We start from the raw sequence: 24,845 nt of genomic DNA, 5'->3' as shown, positions 1-24,845 counted from the left end.
GCACAAATAATCACCTCGTGATATTTTCAATAGCTTTAATGAATTCATTGACCCAGAGAATGTATATATTGACACCAAGATCGACCTTCTAAGTGGCTTGAAAGACATATTGGACTTTACATGGCCGCCATCTTGGAACCGCCATCTTGATGAAGCGGCTCCCCCCCCCCAAAAAAATTGACCCTGATATGACAGTTTCAAATCTGGAATAATTGGTGGTTGTGAAGACACTACTACTGGTTCAGGCAGGTTTTATTGATTCACTGTTTTGTGAAAAATACAATACACTCTTTAATGTTGCATCTCTTCATATGATAAGAAAATAATTCTGGACTTTAAGGCAATTCACCAGAGGTGTTGAGACAACATGTTGTTGCAGGTTGTGTAAAGTGTTTCTGTTTTAGTTCAACACACAGTTCCAAGTAAATCCATCTGATGACAGACTCCAGTCAGCTCCATGCAGAAACCAGGAGTTCATTTGTGATGCTTCCAATATATTGAATTCCATTTAGGAAAAGCACAACAAGAACTGCCGTCAATGTTGTGCTTTGCCTCTGGTCACTTCCTGTCAGCACCTGTGTGTCCAATCAGACTCAAAGCTGATCGTTTGCTCTTACTGACATTGTTCCCTTTTTTCTAGATCCTTGCTTGTGTTGTACTTACTCTCTGATGTACGTCGCTTTGGATAAAAGCGTCTGCTAAGTGAATTGTAGAATTGTAGAATTTAAGCCACCGTTACAGTGGAACTTGTAAGGTATCGCATTACTTTCTTCATTTAGCCCTTTTCTTTACTCCGGAGGCCGTATCCTTTTATTCTCGCACAAACATTCATTTGTCAGTGTTCTCAGACAGATCTTCACTCAGCTCACTTCCCCTTTTTTCCTGTTTCTGTTTTTCTTCATAAATCCATCTGTTTTTGTTGTCCCTTGGTGCTAAAATTAGGAGTGCAGGGGAACACATTTAGGGTGTCCACTGTTTCTTGTCTCGACCTTGATGCTCTGGTATGTGTTTGAAGCGGCACTTGTCGCCATAAAAACAGCCTGCGGTCCTCCAGTAGAAGCACTCATCTCCATCTATTGGTGCGCATCCTTTAGACCTGCAGGGATGGAAACGAGAAGAGGATAATGAATCCTGTTTGGAAACAGGAGATAGAAACAGTAGATGCAGGACAAAAATAGGATTCCGCATTGAGACACACAAAGGAGGCTGAAAAACACACAAGATTATTTTCCATGAGTAACATTGACTGCATTTAATAAGTGTACATTACCTCTAGTTTTCAAAGGTGAAACATACTGCATGTCCATGTGCCTAAAACATGATTCTTCCTAATGGCCAGCAGAGGGTGACTACACTCCAAAAAGAGGTGACGTTAATGGAAGCAGGTGATCCAAAAAGATCCTACTTCTCAGGGGAAATGTTTACTGAAGTCATAAATCAACTAACAACTTAATGGTCTCAGTTGTTAAATGTAAGTCTACTTTAAAACAATATGATGTTATTTTTGTGAATTGTGGCTCCTTTTAGAGTAAAACAGGAAGACAATTCAGGAGGTTTTCAGGTGTTGCTGCCTGTGATTTACATGCAGCTACCATGTGTACCTGTCAGTTTTGGATACAGGCAGCAATCTGGGAAAGCCAAAATGGCAAACTGTAGTCTTACAAAATGTAGTCCACAAACCAGTAGGTGAGTGACCAAATCACTGAATTATGTAGATGGAAGTTTCTAAAACACTGTAGCTGAGCTACAAACTCTTTAACTCTTACTCTCAGAAAAAAAGTCAACAGCATCACCACATGTTCTGAATGTGAGGAGAATTTGATCACGGAAATGTACAGAAAGAGAAAACCAGCATTTCTGGATTTAGCATAAAATGATGGTTTAATTATAAAGCCATATCTGTCTGAGGAGTATGATCAATAACCATCATAAAGTGTTACCTAAACCTACCACAGTCACCCCAACGTTTGAAAAGTTTGTCCAAGATTGTCCCTTAACCCTCAATAAATACAAACAGCATGTGATAAGAGGTCTTACTTTGTAAAAGCTGATTCAGAGGTTTGTATCTGCAGAGTGGGGATATAACTGTATGTAAAAGTAAAGGAGAGCACTCCACCATTACACAGATATGCATGACATAAGAAAGTTGTTCAGTACCATGCAACCACTGAGCTCTGCTGTGTATCTACAGTGTCGGTCCTTTGTATTGAGGGCAGGGTCCGCTGGTTCCAACGGTCAGGGTATCTCATCACAAGCTTACAGCTCCCAAGCTCCGCCCCCTGGCCAGGAAGAAGCAGCACAGATGATCAAATTAAAGGAAAGAGCAGGAGGACAGCTTCTAGTTGTAACATTCAAATTGCACATTCACATACTCAGTCACTGAAAATGACATCTGAGACGATCTGAGAATATTCTGAGAATACCTGTCACTAACCTGCAGCTGCTCCATGGCTTTGGCGGCCATGTTGGCATTCTTGAAGTTGACAAAGGCACAAAAACGTTCATGAAGGACTCTGATGCTCTCTATCTCACCAAACCTGCAACCATGGTAACACACAGCTTCTAAATCTAGAGCAAAGCACTTTGTGAACGATTTACAGGCAAAATAACAGCATGCTGAATAAGCACTTTTTATTACTTCTGCTAACACTAAAACTTATGTCCCTTTACAAAACTGACGATGACTCACCTACATACTTCTTCAAAAGCTACAGGATTTAACTAATCTACTACTAGTACTTCTACTGATGAATACCTGCTTTAAGTCTTACAGGGGTGTCTGTGTATCAGTAAAAATAGTGGATGGGCTATAACTGACTGCTCAGCACCCTAACTAACCATAGTTCACAGCACTATCAAAAATTATCTTTGAGGTTCTAATTTGTCCTCAAACAAAAAGTGTTTACATTTTGAAGAGGTCCGAGAGGTGTTTTTCTGTGACTTCCAAAGTGATGTTCCCCACCCACAGAGATCGGCAGCTCCTAAAGATTTAAAAAAAAAAAAAAAAAAAGAGGAAGGAATGAGAATAAAAATAGTAACAGGTGGATACAATGTAAGGAGAGGACAATGTAAGAGACTTCTTATTAAAAAGTATGAAATGATTTTTGTGTTTATGTATATTCGTTTTTGCCATACAACCTACCCACTCTGGTCCTGCTGAGACGTTTGCTTCTGTGCTGCAAGAGAGGACAGAAGGTGATGTCAGGTCGTGAAGTTTAAAAAAAAAAAAAAAGCAAAGGTTTATCAGTAAAAAGTTATTTAAAAGATAATTATATGATTTATGTTTAAAGGGACCATGTACAATATGAAATTACATTTAGAACAGTTATCTGCTGTACACTTAGTATTTTTACTAATGTCTTTACACTGTCGTTTAAATAGAGTTGGTTTAGAATTAGCTGATTCCCCGATGTGCCTTTGTTATGGGGCGTGAAATTGTCTAACACACTTTCACTAAAAGCACATTAACTGGGGGTGGTACATGAGTTTCTATTACTAATACAATAGTACTACATCTAGAGACAAATTGCTAAATGTTATTATGTTTATTTTGTCGTTATATCCAACATAAAGATTCTATTTCACTGTGCAAGCTACAAATCGTCTTTATTTCAGTGAGTGGTTTACAGTATGATGATTTCATATTTAACTGACAGGTATTTAAAGAGGTTTCTTTACACATATGTATTGCTACCAAAGAATTCCAATAACTGCAGCTCAATGCAATACTGCCCTGCTGTGGACAGAAGTGGAACTACAACTAGCTCTTACCTTTGGACTGAGGTGAGTTGATGACAGCTTGAACAGTGGTGAACTTCTCCAGCAGCAGTTCACTCTGTTGTTCTGAAAAACCCAGCTCCTATTATGTACAAAATAAAAATACAATTTAAAATACTACAAAGATAAGTACATTGAAGTTTCATCTTTTCTACCGTCTTTTACAAAATGCCCTGAGGCACGATAAATAAATAAAGGATACACTTCTATCTTGATGGAATGTGTATCAAGAATAGTTGCATCAATACAATTTTTTTTTTAAACAAACAAATACAACAACCTGATACAAGTTGTTAAAACTACAAATAATCTCTTGGACCAACCACAGTCCAGCTCAGCTTTTTAATAGAAACTAACTACATGCTCATGTGTATTTGGTTTGATCTATAACTTCTATTGATAATCTATCTGCACAAATAACAAACCACACAAAGAAGCAAGCCTGCAATAATGATACATCCTGATTGTGGCTCTTTGACGGCTGCGTATGATGAAGGAAAGCTTCCCAGTCTCACCATGAGCTGCAGTACCCTGCAGGTCAAGAGTTTACTGGATGCTTCTTTACAATGTTGATCCAACTTCAGCACCTGAGCCATGGCCTCCTCTGCCTTACTGTACCTCTAAAAATGATACACACACAAATAACCAAAGAGCTGGATATGTAAAACAGCCACACATTCTAATAACAATATAATATAATTAAATATGTGCTAAATGATTGAAGTAGAATTATTTATTTTTCCTGCAATCTTACAACGATACAGGTGCTTACCTTTAACCCCATCAGAGCACAACCCTTGCGGAAATGTCCCTTCGGCCAATCAGGAGCCAGCTGAATGGACCTCTGGGCATCTGTCAGTGCAGAGAAGTACTGTTCCAAACACCAATAACAGTACGACCGATTTCCATAAATCCTGAGAGACAGAAAACATGAAGACATGGAGTGAGTTTGAACCTTAATAAAGTAAAGATAATATAATGGTACAATAGAGTAGAGACAGTTTAGTTGGTTTAGTTGGTGTCAGACTTCAACTCACAGCTCACCTGTGGTCTTTAGGGTCACAGGTGATGGCTTCTGTAAACATGTGCACTGCCTGGCTGTACTGGCCCAGCTCAAACATCTGAATGCCCTGCACTAAAGAACACACACACCACACACAACACAACACAACACACACACACGTTAACTTATTTAAATAGCACTTTTTTAGTAGCATAGGAATACCAATGTCAAAGTGCTTTATATAAAACTACCTGAATGATAAATGAGAAAAGGCATAGACCATTATTGACAATTTGCTCTAATGTCAGTAGAAAATACCTCAAGATGTTTTTGTGAAGCTAAGTTAAAAAAAAGCTGTCTCCCATTTCCTAAATATTATTTAAGCTGGACTTTTCTCAACACAATAAAAAAATATCAAACTGGTGTTTTTATGAAGAGTTAGTATTAAAGATTATAGGATGAAATAAGGATGGAAAGAAACAAGGGGAAAATAATGACATTTGCGCACAAAAAAAATCTAATCCAAAGAACTGAATTTACTTAAAATCATAACTTGTATCGAGAGCACTAAAAGGTATTCAACAGGATGCATATTTTTAAAGAAAAGCAAATGAAGGAGTCACCTGTGAGGGACTCCCCCTTCCTCTTCATTTCTTCTGTTGTTTCCACCTGCAATCACAACAAACAGTTTTGAAACTATTCTCCATGCACTGCTGGTTTTTCACATCAGACAAATCAATCAGATATCCAGGAGAATCACGTGACAGGGAGCGAGAGGAGGTGAGAAGGTTGGATTAAATGGCTACAAACTGGATGATGGATGGGTCAACTGTATGCTGCATGCATGTACCTGGCTGCTCCAGACTTCGTTCTCCCCGTTCTCTCTGGAGAACTGAGCCACTCGGTTCTTCAGAGATTTTACTTTGATGTGGCTGGCAGCTTTGGCCACAAAAGCACTGCTGACATCCCACTCTGGCTCCTGAAACACACACATACACAAAGCATACAATAAACTAGAAAATGCAGAAGTAGTCATAACAAAAAGCAGCAACATCTGCTCTGACAAAATAGATTTTCATGTTTATTAAATCAAAACATGTTGTTTTAAAAGGTCCAGTTCAATATCTTGTATCATTCATCAGCATAAGTGTATCAATTATAGCCAAATAAAGAACAGTCGCCCTTTTCCTCTTGTGACGGCCCTCCCGCCAGCAGGGCCCGCTGTTGTGCTCTGCCATTATGTCTGTGTGTTTTAGTTTCTCTGCAGGTCTCTGGTGGGCTGTACTCCACCACATTTGGGCAGACCTAGCCATTCACTCAGGTGTTGGCTACCTCAAATCCAGCAGTTCACAATTCACTCTGAGCCTCTCATCACCACCACACAGCTCCTCGTGGCACCATGCTTTGCTTCTGTTTAGTTTAGTTTTACACACACATCACACACTAACCCAACAGCTGACCCTCTGATTCACTGAGTGACTGACTTTCACTTTCATTGTAAATTTGAATTTTTATTAGTATCGTTTAATAAACTTTCACACCATTTAGTTCAACCATATGTTTCCCTGGTTTTTGTCAGGACTGAAGAGCCGGGCCACGACACTCTCTACACTATCTAAACGTCTTCAATCAAAGCCACGGTCTATTGATTTGGAGGCTATTTTCTGCGTACGTCATGACACTGCATTTCTGCCTGAGGAGTTTGCTGTTATGTTTTGTGAACTTTTGTTTAGAGACAAATAATCTTTTTAACAGCCAGACCGCATCAACCATCAATCTATGCTTCTTGCTTTTGAGTCTTGAAGTCTTGAATCACACTAATCATTTTAGATAGGCTTCTTGCAACAAGGACTGACATCATGTGAAAGACATTCATTTCTGAAAAAAATAATAATAATAAAAAACACTCTTGGGAAACGTTTTGGTTAGTTGTATGGAGTGAAGAGATCTGACACAGCTGCTCAGAATGATAATGTTTGAATAATGAATGATCCCTTTATGGCTTATTGTGCATTTGTGTGAACACTTAAAAACCTCAGACAAAAATGTAAATTGTACTCTTTTCCTCTCTCGACAGGTCAAACTAAAAAATGCAACAAAACTACACTTCCAGCATTGTATAAGCCGGTCCAAGTACCACATTCACCTCTGATACACCAACCTGGCACAAGTGGATAGACAAGAGGGACAGGACTTTCCTCCAGCCTTGGATTACTAGGATCATGGAGTCTTGACCAAAAAATTTCTTAAAAAATAATTTTGCATCTTATTCCTGAGAACAGTTTCCTTGATAAATTGTTCTTTTTCTAAAACCAAATTAAACCAACTGACATTTAAGAAAGCCTTATTTTCTTGATTAACGGTGAAATATTTTACAAATTTGGCCTACTATTCTTATACATGTGAGCAGCAGATATCATCTGACTCTCTTGAGACCTATTTGTTTAATGATAGCTGTATCCAGTCTTCAATTTTAGCTAAACAAATGTTATAGTATTTACGTCCAATTAGGAGGATGTATCCTACTCGTCAGTGAGTGAGATGAGAAGGGTTTAGGCTTTCACTCAGCAAAGATTTAACAGGACACTCGGCTGTTTAAGAAAATCACTCTGATGCTTCGATGCCACTCGCCCACTAGGTACTCTCTTAATTATTCATTTCATTTCAAATGAAGGAGAGATTTCTCCATGATATCGACCGCTCTTTAAACCCACCTCCTCCGAGGTCTTTTGGGGCAGCTGGTGGTTGCTCTTGTTCTCTGTTGTTATGAGGCCAGCAGCTGTTTCAGGGCTGAATCTGTTCTTTGGATGAACGGTGGTCCATTTTTCCTCTTCTTCATCTTTTAATTCCTCCTCGCTGTCACTCTCTGAAACCGCTCCAGCTGCGTCCTCCTCCTGTTAAACATAATTGTAGATTTTTCTTTAATTGAAAGGAAGAAATTGTTTTTTTCTTTCTGGATTTGCAGTGCTATGATGTAACATGTAACTTCTCATTAAACCAAAAATCATCACTGCTAATAACTTCAGAAGCTTGGAGATTGCAAGAAGCTTGGCTTGTCACTGGTAAATGACATCACATCACCATAATCTTAGCTTCTTTCTGTTGGTTCCATGTTGGATTTGGAAAACATTTTAAGATGGTGATGATCCCATTATGGTCTATTTGGTTCGGGCCCCTAAGCAACATTTGCAGCAGAAATTGAACGCGGTATGGAGCCACTCTTCATCCATTAGGATCCTTCTGGTCTGGATATAAGGCGAGGCATACATCTAAAGATTTTACCATGAGAGCCCTGAAGCTTTTAAAAAAAACAGCCAGATGAAATGTCAAAATGACATCTTTCAAATGAATTCACTTTTATTGACTTTATTTTATGTGATGTCATATTTTATTTCTGTTTTTCCTCTGTCTCTATTACATTTATATTCTTTAATTTTTTTTAATTTATGTTATCACTTGATCTGTTTTTAAAGGCTAAATTATTGAGTTATTATTGAAATCATAACAGAAAAATCGATCAAAATACAAGTGTTTTCAAAACGGAAAAAAAAGCTTAAATCTCAAAAATAATTCAAAACATAACCGTTGAGTTTTTACGGCTGCATATAGATAATTAACAGCCAGGTCTGTCAGCACATATATGCATTAAAGCTTCTATTTGGACATAAAGATGATGTTAAGAATAAACGGCATCATACAAATTCTCTTTTGGCTGTTATCACCTGCTCTGAAGCGTCCTCCATCCTCTCCTCTCTCTCCAGTTTCTTGCGTTCTTTCTGCCTCTGGAAGACAAAAAAAAGGCAAAGGATGGTTACAGTGACACGTTTGGAAACAGGTGTAAAACATATGTGTGGTCAAGCGTGTCGTAAAAAGTGATAAAACATGTGTGGGAAAAGTTACAAAGAGGGTGTGTTGGAATGAGAAGAAACAGGGAAGGACGTAAATAATGTACCAGCTGTGAGAAAACCGAGGACGGGGAGGAAGTGGTGACACGAGTGGAAAAGGGGCGTTGGGATGTGTGAAATACAAGTGACACATGCAGTTCAGTTAGTAGAGGAATCAAAAAAGACACGAGTTGCAATACTGATGAGATATTTCCATCTTAATGTTTTCACTCTTTTAATGTGAGGACGTTAAAGAAGAAGCTGAAGAAGTTGATTCAGGCTGAGTGAGTTTTTTTGTTATTTTACTAAAATGTGGAAAAGTTGTGGTTTGTTCTGTATTTAGTGATGATTCTAATGTTATATACTCAGTGAAAGCAACTCAGTGAAAGCTAGGTTTAAGTACTATTGGCATTTGATCTTTTTTTCTTTTAAACTTAGTTACAGACTCTCAGTGACTTCCTTGTTTAGTTAAGCACAAATGAGAAATGTAACAGTACTGTTACATTAAAGGATTATAAATAGATGCGGTAAGCATCAAAGCAGCACCAAAGCTGTGAGTGGTGGTTTTTTAACACATACGACTTACAGAAAAAAAAAAACATCAACAGCCATTATAAAAGTATTATTTTAGTAGGCAGTTGTAGTTTATGAAATTTGAAGACTGAAAACAGGTCAGTCTCTATTTTATTTTCACTCACTTTCCTTTTAGCTCTCCTCCTCTCGGCTCTCCTCCTCGTTCTCTCTTCATCATCTAAACCATCATCACTGTTCAGCATCACCTGCTGAAAACATACACACACAATATTCAAGGTATTGAAATATTCCTGTTATTTTTACTCAGGTTGTCACTATACCAGATTATTTTATACAATTATAGTTCAAATAAAAGTCACATGGATACCTGTTTCAATGCCTGGGCAACAAAAATACAGGTCCTAGAAATTGTCTATTCTTTATTCACATAAAAATTCCGGCAGATTCTTGCACACTGACTAAATTGCTCAAATACTCCAGTTACCAAATGTTGCAATCAGTGCTCTCTCTTTGGGTTCAATCAATCAATAATTATTTGTTTAGCGCAAATTCATAACAAGTGTTATCTCGAGGAGCTTTACAAAAGTTCAGGTAAAAGACCTCACTCATTGTGAAAAAAATTGACAGGGGGAGATGAAGAACTTTTCTTTATTTGTTTGGTACTTTTTTGTTACTATTGATGAAAAGTAAGAGATTGTATTGATTGAGAACATGCCGTATCAAAAGTTTCTGCAGTACTGAAACATTTAATAACCTTAGCATAGAGTGACATTTATACATGTATAAAGCTAAGAGAGGGGAGAAAGACTTTGAGACAAAGATTTATTTTTGGGGGAGTAAATGAACTTTGTATTCATGGTAGAAAAAAATAAAAATAACCTACTGAATCACTTTCTTGTAGCTACTGGTGATTATATACTTCATGGTATTTTAAAATTGGTTTCAGTCAAATATGTCAATAAATATTAGATGAATGAGCTTTAATTTACAGTATCAAACTATGATCTATGATCAATACAGTGTTTCTGAAAGTGATCCTTAGTGTGTATTGAAAAGTAGTTCATGTTACCTGTGTTGGGTCTTTTCTCCTTTCCGTCGAGTCAGGGGCTCCGTTCTGAACCTCCATCTCCTCTTCACCTGACCTATCTAGACACACATAGATACACACACTTATTACACACATACATATAAAACATGTATACACGCTGTATGCTATATAGAAGGTACACATATTTCCTACATTAGTTTAATATTTCTGTTTCTTTTTCAGTAGATAAAAGTGCATCTCTTTAAAGGCATTGTTTGTGTTTAGAAGAGGGGAATGTGGTGCATCTGTGAGTCCTCGTTTGACTTCCGACACCTGTCACACATTTACAATGCAAAACTATTTATGTGAGTGGCAGCTCATGATTGGACGACGAGAACAGTGGGAAACTACACTTTATTTGGTCTGATGTGTTCCCTTAGGTTTACATCACTATCAGCGGTTTAGCAGTCTGCACAGCAATATACAAAGAATGTATTTATTGACTTCAAATATTCAAATAAAAGTCTCTTGTATTTGCATACTTAAGTCCAGCTCATATGAATGGAGGAAAGTTTTTAGGAGCATGTTGACACAGCCAGAGTCTGACGTGTGTGTATGAAAGACTGGAACCCTCCTCCCCTCATACCAGACTAACAGGTCACCAAGCCAGAAATAAATACTAGATTCAAAATAATGTAAAGGGCACTTCCTACACAGAGGGCAAAATGGCAGGTTTTGAAGCCCCTTTTGTTTATATGTGCATGATGTGCAGGAACACCGTCAGGACGTAAAACTGCCATTGGATCTAAGACAAAGTGAAGTGGAGTTTGTGGTGGGGTTTAGCATCTGAGTGCCTAGAGCCGAACCTGGCAAGAAATCCACCTTGGTACAAGTGCTCCTCACCAGTTGAAGTTAGAGAGACCATCTGCTGAAACGCACATGTTGTTATGTTATGAATTAAGTCTAACAACTAAAACCCTGCTTGATGCAGAAAACTCTAGCTAGAAAATGGTTTTTTTTTTATCTTATTAAACAATTCAAGTTATCAGAACTCCAAAAAAGTAAACAAGAAAAAGGCAAGAATTAACTCCAGGGGCATGTATTGTTTCAACAGGAATAATGTGTCTATTTGTCACTGCTTGAAGGCATAGTAGAGCCAAATCAATCAATAAATGTTTGAGTGTCATGTCATTATTTGGTCTCCTTTCAGTTATAGTTTGGACAAAGGCAACATTATTTTTATTTAAACCATGAGGTGCTGCTACATTGTGTGCAACAAATGTAAAAAGATTCATTACAGGGATTGTTCTTGCATAGATTTTTGCTACTGATGTCAAGAAACAACTTGGATGTTCTGGATGATTGACGGAAAAAAATATGTACTGTACGGTCTCATGCCAACATTCTTCCCTCAACTCTCTCCAGAAATAGAGCGCCCCTTCAGAAACATTTGGAAGGAGCAGAAACTGAATCTGTTTGGCATTAAGAGCCACAATACCACCTGACTCATAGCCAGACCAGAGGCAGTAGAAGGAGGAGTACTCGGAGATCTAGGGAGGATGTAGAAGAAATAGCATGCCTATTTTGAACCTTCACATTAAGACAAACGTTACTTCATGGATTGTAAACTTAAAACACATTCCTCATCCCAACATTAAAGTCGTACATGACACCTAGCAATTGTCCCCACCAAAAGATGAAGGTTGCCCTACGTAGGGTTTAGACTTTGATACGATTCTAGTAAAAATTAAACTGGATTCATAACTGTCTTAGGCACCCTTATGTTGTCTAAAAATAGTTTTTTTAAAACAGACAAACTCCTGCACACTATAGTGCAAGCTTTGGTGCTTCTCAGTACTATAGATCATTTAAATATAGGAAATTGAATCGTTAAGCACCCATGGTATCAAATAGTATACACAAGTGTCACAAATATTGACACGCTCACCCCTATGTGGATCTGGATGATAAAGGTAGTTCATTACAACTTGAAGATCAGAAGAAACGTGATAGGGGTTTAATCTGTCTCACTCTTATGACTGCACTGAAATGAACACTAAAGGTAAAGAGAGGGATGTAACACAACAGCCTTCTGCCCACACACTCTTCATTTTAAAGGTAGTTCAATACCTGCATTTTTATCTTTCAGAGATTTTTTACACTTCATTTATGCTTTTTTTTGACCATTACAAAGCAGAAGAATTGGCTGCTATTCAGTCTGTAATTTAAAGAGGTTGAGGATTGGAGCTTGAATATTCCTACACGCTTGTGCATTCGAGATGACGTATGTCACACACAGAAAATCAAGCTCCCTCAGGCATTTTTCACAAGAAAAAAGAGCTGATTTCAGAGAGAATTTCCAGAAACTGATAAGATCTCATTTCCCAGTATTTATAATTATTGCCTTGGAAATAATGAGGATTTTATTTTGTTGTGTTCAGCTCTAAGTAGGGACACAGGTGGGTCCTAACACAGGTGGGCTCTCAGAAAATGCCAGGCCCATGAAGAATATTTTTTCAATTTATGCCAAAGCTACTCCATTTAATTCATGATATTTATACCACAGAATAAGAAATTAAATTACTCAACTCAACACTGAAGCTCCCCTGTCTGCGACATGGCATCCTGCTTGCCCGTGGACCTTAGGGAGGGGGGGGGCAGGGGGAGACAGCGCTCTCCAATGTTTTGAATTTGGACTGCAGTACCCATTTTAAACACTATAGGTCAGATTGACATTTTGCTACTTTAAAAAACTTTAAGATCCTTGTCATTGTACACACGTATTTCAAATGGTCTACAGATTTCTGTCACCAGATGTTTTGATGAGGAATAAATTGAGTTTGTTCGACACATATGGCTCCAATAAGAGCATCAGGATTGTAAGTGTAAATGATTTTTTGGAAATTGTGTCTAATGGCCAGGTGTGGGCTGCAATCTTCATGACATACAGTTAAAGGAGGATCTCTCTTGGCTAAAGTCAGACCTCATCAGCTGGTTGATAGCTTTCTCGCCATAGCTGCAGCACAAGCAAACCACATTCCCTTTATGCAGTCTTCCAGCCTTGCTTACTCGGACCTGGTCAAGGCCTCCCCAGGCTCTCTCCCCTGGTTGTCCTCGATTATTTCCAGCACTGGGCTTGGCTCGGCTCTGAGGATCCTGCAGCTGAAGTGATTCGCCACTCTCCTGAGCTGTGGCTGGATATTGGGGTGATGAACCCTCTCTCCACTGCTCTGGATCGGGACGTTAAAACACTGAAGCTGAAAGATGATCCTGTGATTTGTCATCTGCTTCATTAACACAATCACTCACTGTTTCCCTGGTGCCACAGTCATCTTGGACAAACTGCTGCATTTACTCCTGTCCCTCCCGCACTCAAAAACTGTACTGCATGTCGGGACACACACTTCCTGTCGGGAATCTGAACGCACAAAGCAGATTTAAATCTTCTTCGTAAAGCTTTAAAGGACACTTTGAAGTCCATTTATATTTCTGGCGTAATTCCCACATTTTTCCGTGGGGCTAAGCGATCAGCTGTATACTCAGTCTGCACACATCAGGCCCCCCCCCCCCCCAGTACGCAGTTCTGAGTCCAATTCTGTTTTCCATTTACATGTTCCCACTTGGAAACACCCTCTGTGAATGGGACCAACTAGGGACCAGACAAATATAGCTACTCTCATTCAAACGAGAACGAACCAAAATCGGAAGATATTATCATCTGTCCCCAAGCAAAAAAAATCAAGTCATTCCAAAGCTGGTTGAATTTACAAATTTGGTCAACTGCTCGAACTGTTCCTTCATCATGCTGACAGCTGAGAACAGAAATAAACTAATACCTCAAAAATCATAGGACTGCCCACCCCATACCTCTCAGATCTCAATAACAAAGCTCTGACACACAAAGAACTCAGGTACCCACTTATCTACTCAATGCACGCTTTTCTGTTACCAGGACGGAGATACAAGGGTCTGACCTGGAAAAGGGCATGCTTTAAGTAAAGACAGCTTTATACCCTCAGCTATTGAAGCTCTTACCAAACTGCCACATTGACTGCTGTACATGCTGATATGTTACGTGAGTAATGTGTTTTCATATGTATGTATGTACCCATGTACCGATTGTGTAAGAGGTGATAACAAATTTCACCCTGGGGGACAATAATGTATTGTATGTGAAACCTAGGTGTTATTTTTTGACCAGGACTTGTGTTTTGAGCCCCAGGTGAAGAAGTTTGTCCAGTTCTGTTTTTATCAGCTCAGAAATATATCAAATGGCAAATCTTTCACGTCGGCCCAAGATCTTTTATATCCTCCTGCCTCAACTACTGCAACTTGCAAAACACCTGTTTCAGTCAAAAGATAATCTACTGCCTTCATACTGTGCCATATTCAGCAGCCCTTCTATAAACAATCAAGTCATGTGCTCATTCTAATTTTAGCATCACGACACTTGCTGCCTGTTTATTTTAGGATTCATTTTAACATTATTTTAATCACTTTTTTTGCAGGCTGAAATCTTAAGGGGAAAAGGCTTTTGTAATCAGAGCCCCTAAACTTTGAAACAGCCTGCCAGAGGAGATCTTAGAGTCAGTCAGTTTTATTTCTTTACTCAAGGGACTCTTTTACAAAAAAAACACTTTTACTCTGGGATTTTTCTTCTTTTTTTTTACTTTAAATCTATTTGTGTGTTTGTTTTTATTGGTTGTTTGTGTTTATTGTCTGCTGTGAAGCAATTTGTTAACTGTATTTTTAAAAAAGTTTCCAAATAAAAGTATTACTATTATTCTCAATATTCTCATCACTATTGTGTGGTTTATCAAAACAATGAAGGCCAACATAAAAAAGTTACCAAATAATGTTGTTCATGAACAAATGCAACATCTGCATAAGTTGGCATTAAAAAAAAGGAAGGTGTCAGTACCAAGCGCACAGTCTTGAAAAGTACCTGGGTAGAAGGCGCAGTTAAAGTTTGTGTGTAGGGATAAAAACTTGAATTTCTTACCCTGGTAATATTTATCACATAGCCATACACCTGCCTGATGGACTGACAGCCTCTTGGGGGCCAAAAGTTTCAAACATTGGCACTAGAGTTTCACAACCTGACTACTTGCTTAGGTGTTATTAACTGCAGGTTTAGACCACAGCAGTTATCTTAAACTTACATTTACTCTTCAGTGTTTCAAACAGGTGAAATAGCTACTTTTATTTGCTTGCAATACAGAAAATGTTTCAACATTTAGGAACTGCTAAAAGTTCCTCCGATGCCCCAACACACTTGTCTAGTGGTTCTCCATCATAGCTGTCATTGTCATTGAAGGACTGTATGTTGAAGTTAAAAGGAGGATTGACACGGCTCGCTAGCAGCCTGCTTGCTCATGCTAACCCAGCTAAGATTACCATCATAATGAAAGAGTGTTAACCAAAGCCCTTGCCATGGTCATGGCCTAAAGCTGCACATTTTTTGTTTTTCTCCTTGTAAATTTTCACAGGAAAGTAATTGTAGTCTTGTAAATAGTGATCTTGCCAGATACAGTCTTTAGATAATCTTATAGTCTGTAACTAAAATGTGTTTAGTGTCAGTACGTCAGACTGGGATCTTTAAAAGTTTTCAACTTCTTCTAGTGTATAGTGCACATTAGCTTTAAACTACATGTATTTCAGATCACATTGACTATCACATATTGTTTTCATTTTTATAATCAGATGTTCCATCAGCAGGAATGACGGTTTAACATCTGTTTTTTTAAAGACTGTTAACAGATACAATATCTTCTCCAGTGATGACAAACTGCAGGATGACTCTTTGATAAACACACATTTTGACATGTTTCACTGAAGGCTGAGTGGCTTTCATTCAGCTTAGGTTCCTAATGTTTACATAGAAGATTTAACACCATGGAAACTGTCAACCAACAAAGACAAACGAAAAGAAAAACTCAAGAAAGCTTCTGCATGCAGCACAAATGAAAGTTAAATCTCGAACTTTGAATCTTTTAAAGTATGATGCAGAAAAAAGCTTGGTATAGTGAACTCTGTGTAACAAAACTTGTGAGTGTTTGATACTAAAGCCATCGCCTGGTGAAATGTTGGGCTGCCAAATAAGCTGGCCTTGAAAGTTTCCTCCCCTTCTGTAAACAGACACTCAAAGCAACATGCATACAGTACGATCTTGTTCCCAACATCAGGGTCTCAGTTCTTGGAAAAATTAGATGATTACAACTTTTAAAAATGTTCAAATGCTACATGGACGTGGGGAAGCCTCAAACTGATACAGAATAATTTTTAGGTCAATAAAATAATTATGTTTTGATGAGGCCAAATGAGACCTATCATCTAAAGCTCACATCAACTACATTGCAGGGTTGTCACATTTTGAACTTTGATACTGTGAGGAAGGTGTTATTCTTTTTTACTGTAGCTTAATAACTGCAGCTTCAGTGGATGTAGGAAACAGCCTGAGTAGGTGTGGATTTGCAGAAAGTCTAATGAGGCTCATTAAATGCATGACTTGATGGATATTAATTCAGGGGCATGTGGCACAGGAGGGATGGTCAGCATGCCTACAGCTGCATATGGTTCCAACACTATTGTTGTTTTTGGCAAAAAAGTTTGGACTAATGCCTCATTGTCACATCAATTCAAAATTATAGATCCTGATTCTCTCTTTAAAGTTGTGAAATGTTTTTTAAACACTCCTATAGAATATTTTTTTACAGCATGCAATTTGTTCTTGGTATTAGTTTTGATTTCATTTCCTGATTGTTTACCAGCTCTTACCAGCTTAATAATTCAGCTCAAAGAAAAAAAAAAAAAAAGATCATCAGTCACCACAATTTTAGAAATGTTAGCTCTGGCTGATGAGGCTCTGGGAGTGTTTCTGCTTCTGTGTGCATGCTCTTTGTACATGCTGAGTCAGGCTGTAGTTATCCACAATGCTACAGTTTCTGTTTCTCTCTGAGCTGCTGCCCTGGAGCTTTGCAAAGAGAAATTCAACAAGAATAATTTCACTTTAAAATGGAAGACTGAGCGACATTTTACACATCAAGTATATCCTGTGTAAAAATCTCTCTTAGTCATGACTGTCTATGAGTAAGAAGTGTGAGTCACGTGTTTCCATCGTGTTTTCATGGGCCGGGTAATAAACTGTTTTTGTCAAGGACTAGAGAAAAGAAGAATAACATACTCACTACTTATTTAAATGTCAAGTAAGCATTTTTAGATCGCAGTCATTGCGTGAAAATTTACATGCAATGTGAAGCTATGGGCTAACTAAAGTGTGCTAGCATTAGCCTGCTAACACAACAATGCAGGCCAAAGGCAGTTGCAGCTCAAGCCAAGGACAATTTTGTCGACCACTTGCACTTGACTCCTTCATGAGAACGCTAGAGGGGAGGGAAGTTTGAGGTATGTTTCTGGAGGAGAGCGGAGGCTTAAGTATGATGGAGATGTGAACAAACAGCAGTTTGTTTAGGTTTCAAGCTGGTGCTCAAGGCAACATCTAAAAGACGCACATTCTTCCTTTGCACAGGACTTAGCAGTAGTCGCCTTTAGATGTTAACGAAAGCAGGACAACATGAGAAGTTCAACTGAGGAGCAACAGGAACAAAACTGTTGCATATCATTATTTGTCACTGTTTGGAGTCTCTCGTGTTTCAACAGCTGTTAAGATTTAAGAAATCTGTAAGTGTGAAACACCACCACGGTTAAGGAAACAATAGCACAAAGAAATACTATATTGTTTATGTAGGTATGTTGAGCTGTAAATACTAACTAAGAGGGGGAATTCTGGGACGCCCACGCTAACTGTTTAGTAGGCTAAATTAGTCTTATTAGTAGGCTAAACTTGACAAAACAACAGTTAAGATGCCCACTTAATAACCTTGGAGATGTGCTGGCTTTCACTACCCATTAAGTTTCAAAGGGCTGTGGGGTCATGTGATAGGGTAGGTAGTATCAGTGTTGTAAATACTTGGAGCACACATAAACTGGGTCTTTTGAACATGGCGATGTTGTTTATGTAACTTATCAGCAGGGCATAAGTATAAGAAGTTAAAAGTATTGGGCCATTTTACATCACGGCCAAAATATCATGGGCTGAATCAGTTAATAGAGATTGGTTACTTGGAGATATCTCGGAGAAGGGAGGTGTAGGGCTGGACTAATGAGGCAAACTTTTGGTGGCCTTTGTTGTCTTATCAGTCCCGTTGATTGGTGAGGCAGCGGAGAGGTGAACTTGAAGGACAGAGGAATTTGGAGATCTATCAACAAGCTGCTTATCAACACGCTGACATTGAAGCCGTGAGGTTTTGTAGTGTTGGCATGGAGGCTGCTGCGTCAGCCTGCACGTCTTTCAGATGGTTTTCTGTTTTCTATTTCTAGGTATAAAGCTGTGGGCTACATAACTGACCACTTCCTGTGACTGTTTCATAATCAAAGACTTCTTGGTATTCAGCCCCGTGAACAGCTGGAGAGATAACGACTGAATGTTGACACAAAACAAACAGCAACAACACAACAAGAGAGGACGTCAGATATCAGATTCTTCTTACAAAACCATCATTTAAAAAAGTTATTAAAAAAAGATATACAATCTTGCAGGGTTCACCTAGATCAATTTTGTGGTTTAACAGTCATGACCTAGTTACACCAGCCTTCTCTGTGAAATAACTCCATTGTCATCCTAAACCGTTATCGATAAATATTTTAACTTGTATTGAAATGATTTGCTTAAAGTCATTAAAATACCAAAGTATGCTATCCAACATAAACTTCTAACCAGGTTTTCTTAGGGGAAAACAATCATAAACTCATACATTTAAAATGAAAATAAGTCCAGTTAAGATAGAGGGTAATCACTGACTTAATCTTTAAAAATCCAAACCAGAGCTAAAAATAAAACATTTCCCAATGGGCTGGCTGCACTGAGTTGGCCTTGAGCTGTGAACAACTTTAAACCCAAATTGCACCCACTGACCAGCCGGTGGCTGCACTGACAAGTTTCCACATGTGAATATGAGAAACTGACTCTCATCAAGGGAAAGAGCGTCAAAAAATTCAAACTGACTTTAAATAAATAAAAGATTACAGTGCTTATTAATCAAGTCAAAACAATTACTAAAAATGACTACAGAAATTAACTAAATAAGACCTAACCAAGAATGACATCCATAATAATACAAATATAGACTGACCCCTGCCTCGTTCTGATGTGGAAGAATGTATATAAATAATTACAACTACTAAGTGTTTCTACTTTTATTAAGAAAAAAGTAGTCTAATGTCATATAAGACATAGTATCATTAAGTGAAATTAATGTGTACATTTTTATTGTTTTTAGGTCTGTTTTATTATTTTGTGTTCCTAGTTTTTGGATAGGTTTATTAGTGTGTGCGTGGCTGTCGCTACGTTATATACCTAACGAACCACCTTAAGGAACAGTGGGGGGTCCCCAGTTTCTGTCACCCTTATTTTGGGGGTCACAACCTGAAAAGTTTGGGAACCCCTGATATAGAGGAATTGTATATTTCTTTCAGTCTGTTTAATAACCAGCTAAAAACTCAGCTAGGGAGCTTCAATGCAAAGTACAAAAATGAACACTCAGGGTGTGGTTGCCTCTCTCTTCTGCTAAATGGTGTCAAGCCACGGAAAAGGAAAGGCTAATGACTGTGGTGAACGCTTTTCCATCTGCTCCTTCTTTTACTGATTCACCAAACAAAGCACACACATCAAAAACACACGCAGACACACACACACAGACACACCCAAGATCAAATCAGGTGAAATGAGATCACAGGATGTCTTAGAAGGCCTGTCCCTTTTGAAGAATGTCTTATTTGCTTGTTTGTCGGGCCACTGTACATCAGCACACTTTTGTTTTTGAGATGTGATTCTTTACACACACTGAGGCTTGAGCAACAGAATGGCAGGATGTATGCAGACTTCACAAACCAAGTCTCAAAATGACCACATGCATCATGAAACCTAATGCAAGTGGAGAAAGGGGAAATGCATCTTACAGTTCCTTTTTTTTTTTTTAAATCTAAGAGCTTATTTGGGGTAAAAGGCAGAAAGTCCAGTAACAGTCCAGTAAGAGGCAGAAAGAGCTTGTAAGAAAAACCTTCAGACAGGAGTATTATTTGTTTGATCATATGAGCCTTGAGTCTACAGTTTTACAAGTCTCTCAGACCCGTGTTTAAATGGGGTTTAACCATCATATTCAACTGAATGAAGTGTAGAAATCTAGTGAGCTCAACAAATGTTTCTCGGCTTGCAGACCACAAAGCTTTACAGAAAGGGGTTGCAGAAATACCTTTTTTTTTTTTTTTTTATCCAAGACAGCTTTATTTGTTGTTTGTTGTTAATCAGCTTGTTGATTCGTTTGGGAGAGGAGGAGTCGACTGAATAGAATATGACTATAAAAACCTCAAACTGACATTACTGTAAATCTTTCAACTATAGCTGAGAATCTAAACAATGTAGCAACAGCTCAGCATGCAGCCCCTCTGAAACTAATTTCAAGCATCTTAAAACTGCTTATTTAGTGTTTTTAGTGTTTTAAACCATCATGTCTGATTTGATGGTTTTGCCGAGGAGGAAACTCTCTGCGGATCATTCTGCTCCTGCTTCAGATTTTTGTAAGGTTTACAGCCTGCATGCTGTTGCTCCTGCATTTCTCAGTGTATAAATATCACAACAAAAACAGGCAAAGTGAAGAGATTTGGTACACTCAGGGTCTTTTGGGTAGATGATTTGGATCGTTGATTTTAAGGAGCAGACAATGTGACACTGATAGGGAAACATATTTCTTAATTAGGGTAAGTCATTATTTCAGGGACAGACAGTTGAATGGAAAATCTTTATGAAAAAAAACCTCTCTTGTCCAAGTATTCACTTCGAGATTTTCCATGATTTACACTTGTCTATCAGCTGGCTTTAAATGTGGTCAGAACCCAGCAGAAACTCATGATGTCAGACTCTCAGTTTTTTGCAAAATGCAACATGAGGATCTAAAACAAGCGAGCATTGTTGGAGACATAATGCTTGTTTCTTGGTGCTTTATGGGACAGGGCAACATGATCAGCATTTTGAAGCATTTGAATTTTTATTATAACTCAGTTTATGTTATCGTGTATTTACATGTGCTTTTTTTTTTTTTTTTACCTGGGACATCAAAGAAGCTTTAATTCAGCTTTTATAACATGAATACCCGAGCTATTTTTAATCAAGGCTGACTATATAAGAGCCTCAAAGCAAATGTAGGCTAACCTGTTCTGCACATTCTTTAGAGGTTAGTCTACAACTAATTTGCCAGTCAAATATTTTCATCTGGCTGTACGACCGGTTGCCAGGTGAGCTCTGATAGAATTTGTTTTTTGTATGTACAGGCACATAAACAACAGTAATAATGCTGCAAAATATATGCAAGGTGTTGCATTTTAAGCATGCAGAGACCTGTGTGCGTTTCAGAGTTTTTATTTGCTATTTAAAAGATAAGCCTTTGATTGCATTTGACAAAAGTTGTGCCTGGAAGGCTGAAGTTATGAAAGGAGTTCACTGAAGCGTGTTGAAACCTGCAGCCTGCATTTTAATTGCAACAGTTGTTTTTTTAAATCAAAATCTAGTAACTGTAACAATACCCGCTATAGTTGGAGTAACAGTTTACTAATAGAAAGTTTTGAAGTGTAAAGATCCCTATGTTGGGTATAGGTTAAGGTTAGGCATGGCAAAAGAAGGCAGTTCGGCATAATGCAAGGTTTATGTCGTATGCTGGGAGATGGAAAGCATTCAAGTCCCAGTTTAACAACTCGCAAGCGGCCACCAGACACCAGACAACACAACATGGTTGTGTAACTTTGAGGGCTTGAAAATACTGTGAATTGTTAAGAAACGTTATATCCATTTCCTGGCTTCGATAGCCTTCAGCTAATTAATTTACTATTCAAGAACTTTCTTCATGTTTTGCATCAAGTATGAATTAACTGCTCACATTATGATGAAATAAACAGCTCTTTACAAGTTGAAAACTGGTGTTTTTATGATTCCCCTTATCACATAAAAGCCTCAATAACAGCAATAGATGAATCCCTATAGGAAACAAATGTTACCATTGATAATCGGTATATTGTGTTAAATGTAGCCTACATTCAACACATACAGTGAGAACCCAACAGCTGCCTTTTTGCTTTTCAGAGTCAGAGCTCAGGCTAAAAGTAGATCTGTAACATTTAGCCTAAAATAACTTCTACTTATAGACATACTACTCTGCATAGGCTGCAGTTACATTAACCATAACCATTGGCCTACTTTATAACCTCTTTAGATAAAAATAAATGCTGTTGAAAAAGGTGTGAATCTATCTGAAGACAAAATTATATTGGAAACATCCGAGAAAAAGAGTTAGCAAGGCCCATACTTTCACATGTATACAATAAAGCACTGTCAATAGGCTATGAATGATCGATACTGTAAGCTATTTTACTAATTTACGTTTTTATACATTTGTATAAAATCACGTAAAGGCTAAAATTCAATGGAGTTGTCAGTGCTCTCTCAACCAAGTAGTTCAGCTAAAATGAAGAATCACAGCTTGACTAGATAAGAACATGACTGGCCCTTTTTTATCTTACTGACCGACTTAAAGTTGTTCGGCTGACTGGCAGGTTTACTCACCGGCTCCTAAACCCAGCAGCCGACAGATATCTCTGGTGAACTTCATCGGGTTTCAACATCCAGCATTATCGACCCAAAGTCTGAATAAAATGTTGAACTGTCACAAAGGACAAGACGTGTTTAATCTTCATTCAGCGCTGCTGCTGCTGCTGCTGCTGCCACCTCGTCGTTTCGGATACCCGGCTCACAGGAGGGTTGAGCCCGATGGTCCTCCTCCACACGTCCAGCCGACACCACCGTCAAATCAACATCAATAACACACACTGCATCCGGTAACCACTTTACAACAATAAAACAATGATAGGGAGAACGGGCAGACTTCTTCCGGCTGCATCTATCAAAGTAAAACTTCTTATGCACTAATGTTTCCTTCATAGATTTATGGGCGTTTATAACTTTCAAGTCCATTATTGTAATCAGGGCTGGCCCGTGGCATAGGCAGTATAGGCAGTGTAAGCAAATGCTAGGGGCGCCAGCAGAAAAGTTGAAGATAAGAAGAAGAAATAGAAGGAAAAATGCGGTTAAATACCACTAAATATTATATATCTAATATCATTTTCATGCTATTATTTAATAATGATACAAAAGAAGCCATGAAAACACAACTAGGCTACTTCACATATTTAAAAAGTTACTCGTTACCTGCTCATTAGCTGCTTGTTGTGGAGGAGGAGGAGGAGGAGGGCAGGTGACTTATTAGAAGTGAGTGACAATGTGTGTACGAATTAATATCACGTTTATAAATGACCGTGATGTAAAAAACAACAACAAAGCCCTCCGGAGCCCAGGGACGAAACAGAAGAGGAGGAGGAAAAATATGAAAAAGACACAGAGGGTAACATACTGCACAGATCTATTACCTGTTGTATTTAAGCTACTTGTTATGGATGGATGATAGTAACGTTAGTGTTTCCTAGCTCGAGTTAACATCAATTATTTCCACTGTACTTTAATTAGGTTAAGATTATTCATGTCTTCTTTTGTTGTTTGAGAAACAAAACCTACTTTTATATTTGTTGACATTTTTGTGTACTTAGTTAGCTTTCACCCTAGTCGATTAAAATGTTTATTTTCCACCTCCTGTTGTCATTAATAGTTTTAAGCTTTTGCCTTTTGTCTAAGAGCATGAATGCATTTTGTGCTAGAAGTCCACACTGAATAGATATGTGTGCATGCTGTAGGTCTGGTTGAAGTCATCACTTAATAGATATGTGTGCATGCTGTAGGTCTGGTTGAAGTCATCACTTAATAGATATGTGTGCATGCTGTAGGTCTGGTTGAAGTCATCACTGAATAGATATGTGTGCATGCTGTAGGTCTGGTTGAAGTCATCACTTAATAGATATGTGTGCATGCTGTAGGTCTGGTTGAAGTCATCACTTAATAGATATGTGTGCATGCTGTAGGTCTGGTTGTAAGGAAAACGTTTGGGCTCACATGAAAAACTATGCTGAGGTTTCTGTACTGCTCTGAGGAGAAAATAATCTTTTGTGTTCACACTATATTATAAAATGCAGATTGTTTAACAAATGCTCATCTTCTCTCTCCAGATGACATTTTAAAACATTTAAATCCATCCCCTGCTGTCCCTGAGCCGTCTGTGACCACTTCTGCTCTCTGCACTGTTTGGTATTGTTTGTTCTGTTACACTGGTGATTTGTATTTATTAGGGCCCGAGCACTCACAGAGTGAGCGAGGACCCTCTTGAAACCCAAGGAATTATTATTTTTATTTTATTTTGTGTTTATTTATAAGAAGTCTTAGCGTTATAACCATTTTATTCATGTTTGTTGATAAGTATTTTTTATTTTAAAATAAAGAAATGATGTTAAATATAAAGCTGTAAGCCAGTTTTGTGGATGAATATTGTCTTTGGTGGTCAAACTGGCTGCAACTTAAGGGGCAACGGCTGAAATCTTGCCCAGGACATAAAAAATGGTTAGGGCCGGC

At 38.2% G+C, this 24,845-nt stretch overlaps 1 protein-coding gene across 3 annotated transcripts; it reads right to left on the bottom strand.

The window, feature by feature from the left end:
• Positions 1 to 234: 234 nt before the first annotated feature.
• Positions 235 to 23,124, bottom strand: LOC109998183 (stress-induced-phosphoprotein 1). 3 transcript variants are annotated; one of them, XM_020652944.3, is made up of 16 exons: positions 22,896 to 23,123; positions 10,268 to 10,344; positions 9,363 to 9,446; positions 8,503 to 8,562; positions 7,495 to 7,674; positions 5,631 to 5,759; positions 5,404 to 5,449; positions 4,822 to 4,912; positions 4,550 to 4,691; positions 4,293 to 4,397; positions 3,772 to 3,859; positions 3,143 to 3,176; positions 2,907 to 2,981; positions 2,435 to 2,537; positions 2,158 to 2,279; positions 235 to 1,096 (listed from the first exon to the last, which is right to left on the bottom strand). In XM_020652944.3, exons 1-16 carry the CDS (start codon positions 22,939 to 22,941, stop codon positions 961 to 963), a joined length of 1,518 nt encoding a protein of 505 aa, XP_020508600.1. In that variant the 5' UTR covers positions 22,942 to 23,123; the 3' UTR covers positions 235 to 960. The 3 variants fall into 3 exon arrangements, 2 of the variants coding, with proteins under 2 accessions (XP_020508600.1, XP_029136828.1); XM_029280995.2 differs by having other exon boundaries at positions 9,363 to 9,443; XR_010665950.1 differs by having other exon boundaries at positions 958 to 1,096; positions 2,424 to 2,537; positions 22,896 to 23,124.
• Positions 23,125 to 24,845: the final 1,721 nt, after the last annotated feature.

The sequence above is a fragment of the Labrus bergylta genome, chromosome 1 (genome assembly GCF_963930695.1).
Source record: "Labrus bergylta chromosome 1, fLabBer1.1, whole genome shotgun sequence".
NCBI lineage: Eukaryota > Metazoa > Chordata > Actinopteri > Labriformes > Labridae > Labrus > Labrus bergylta.
Note: the sequence above shows the minus strand (reverse complement) of the source record. Positions and strands in the feature narration are given on the sequence as shown.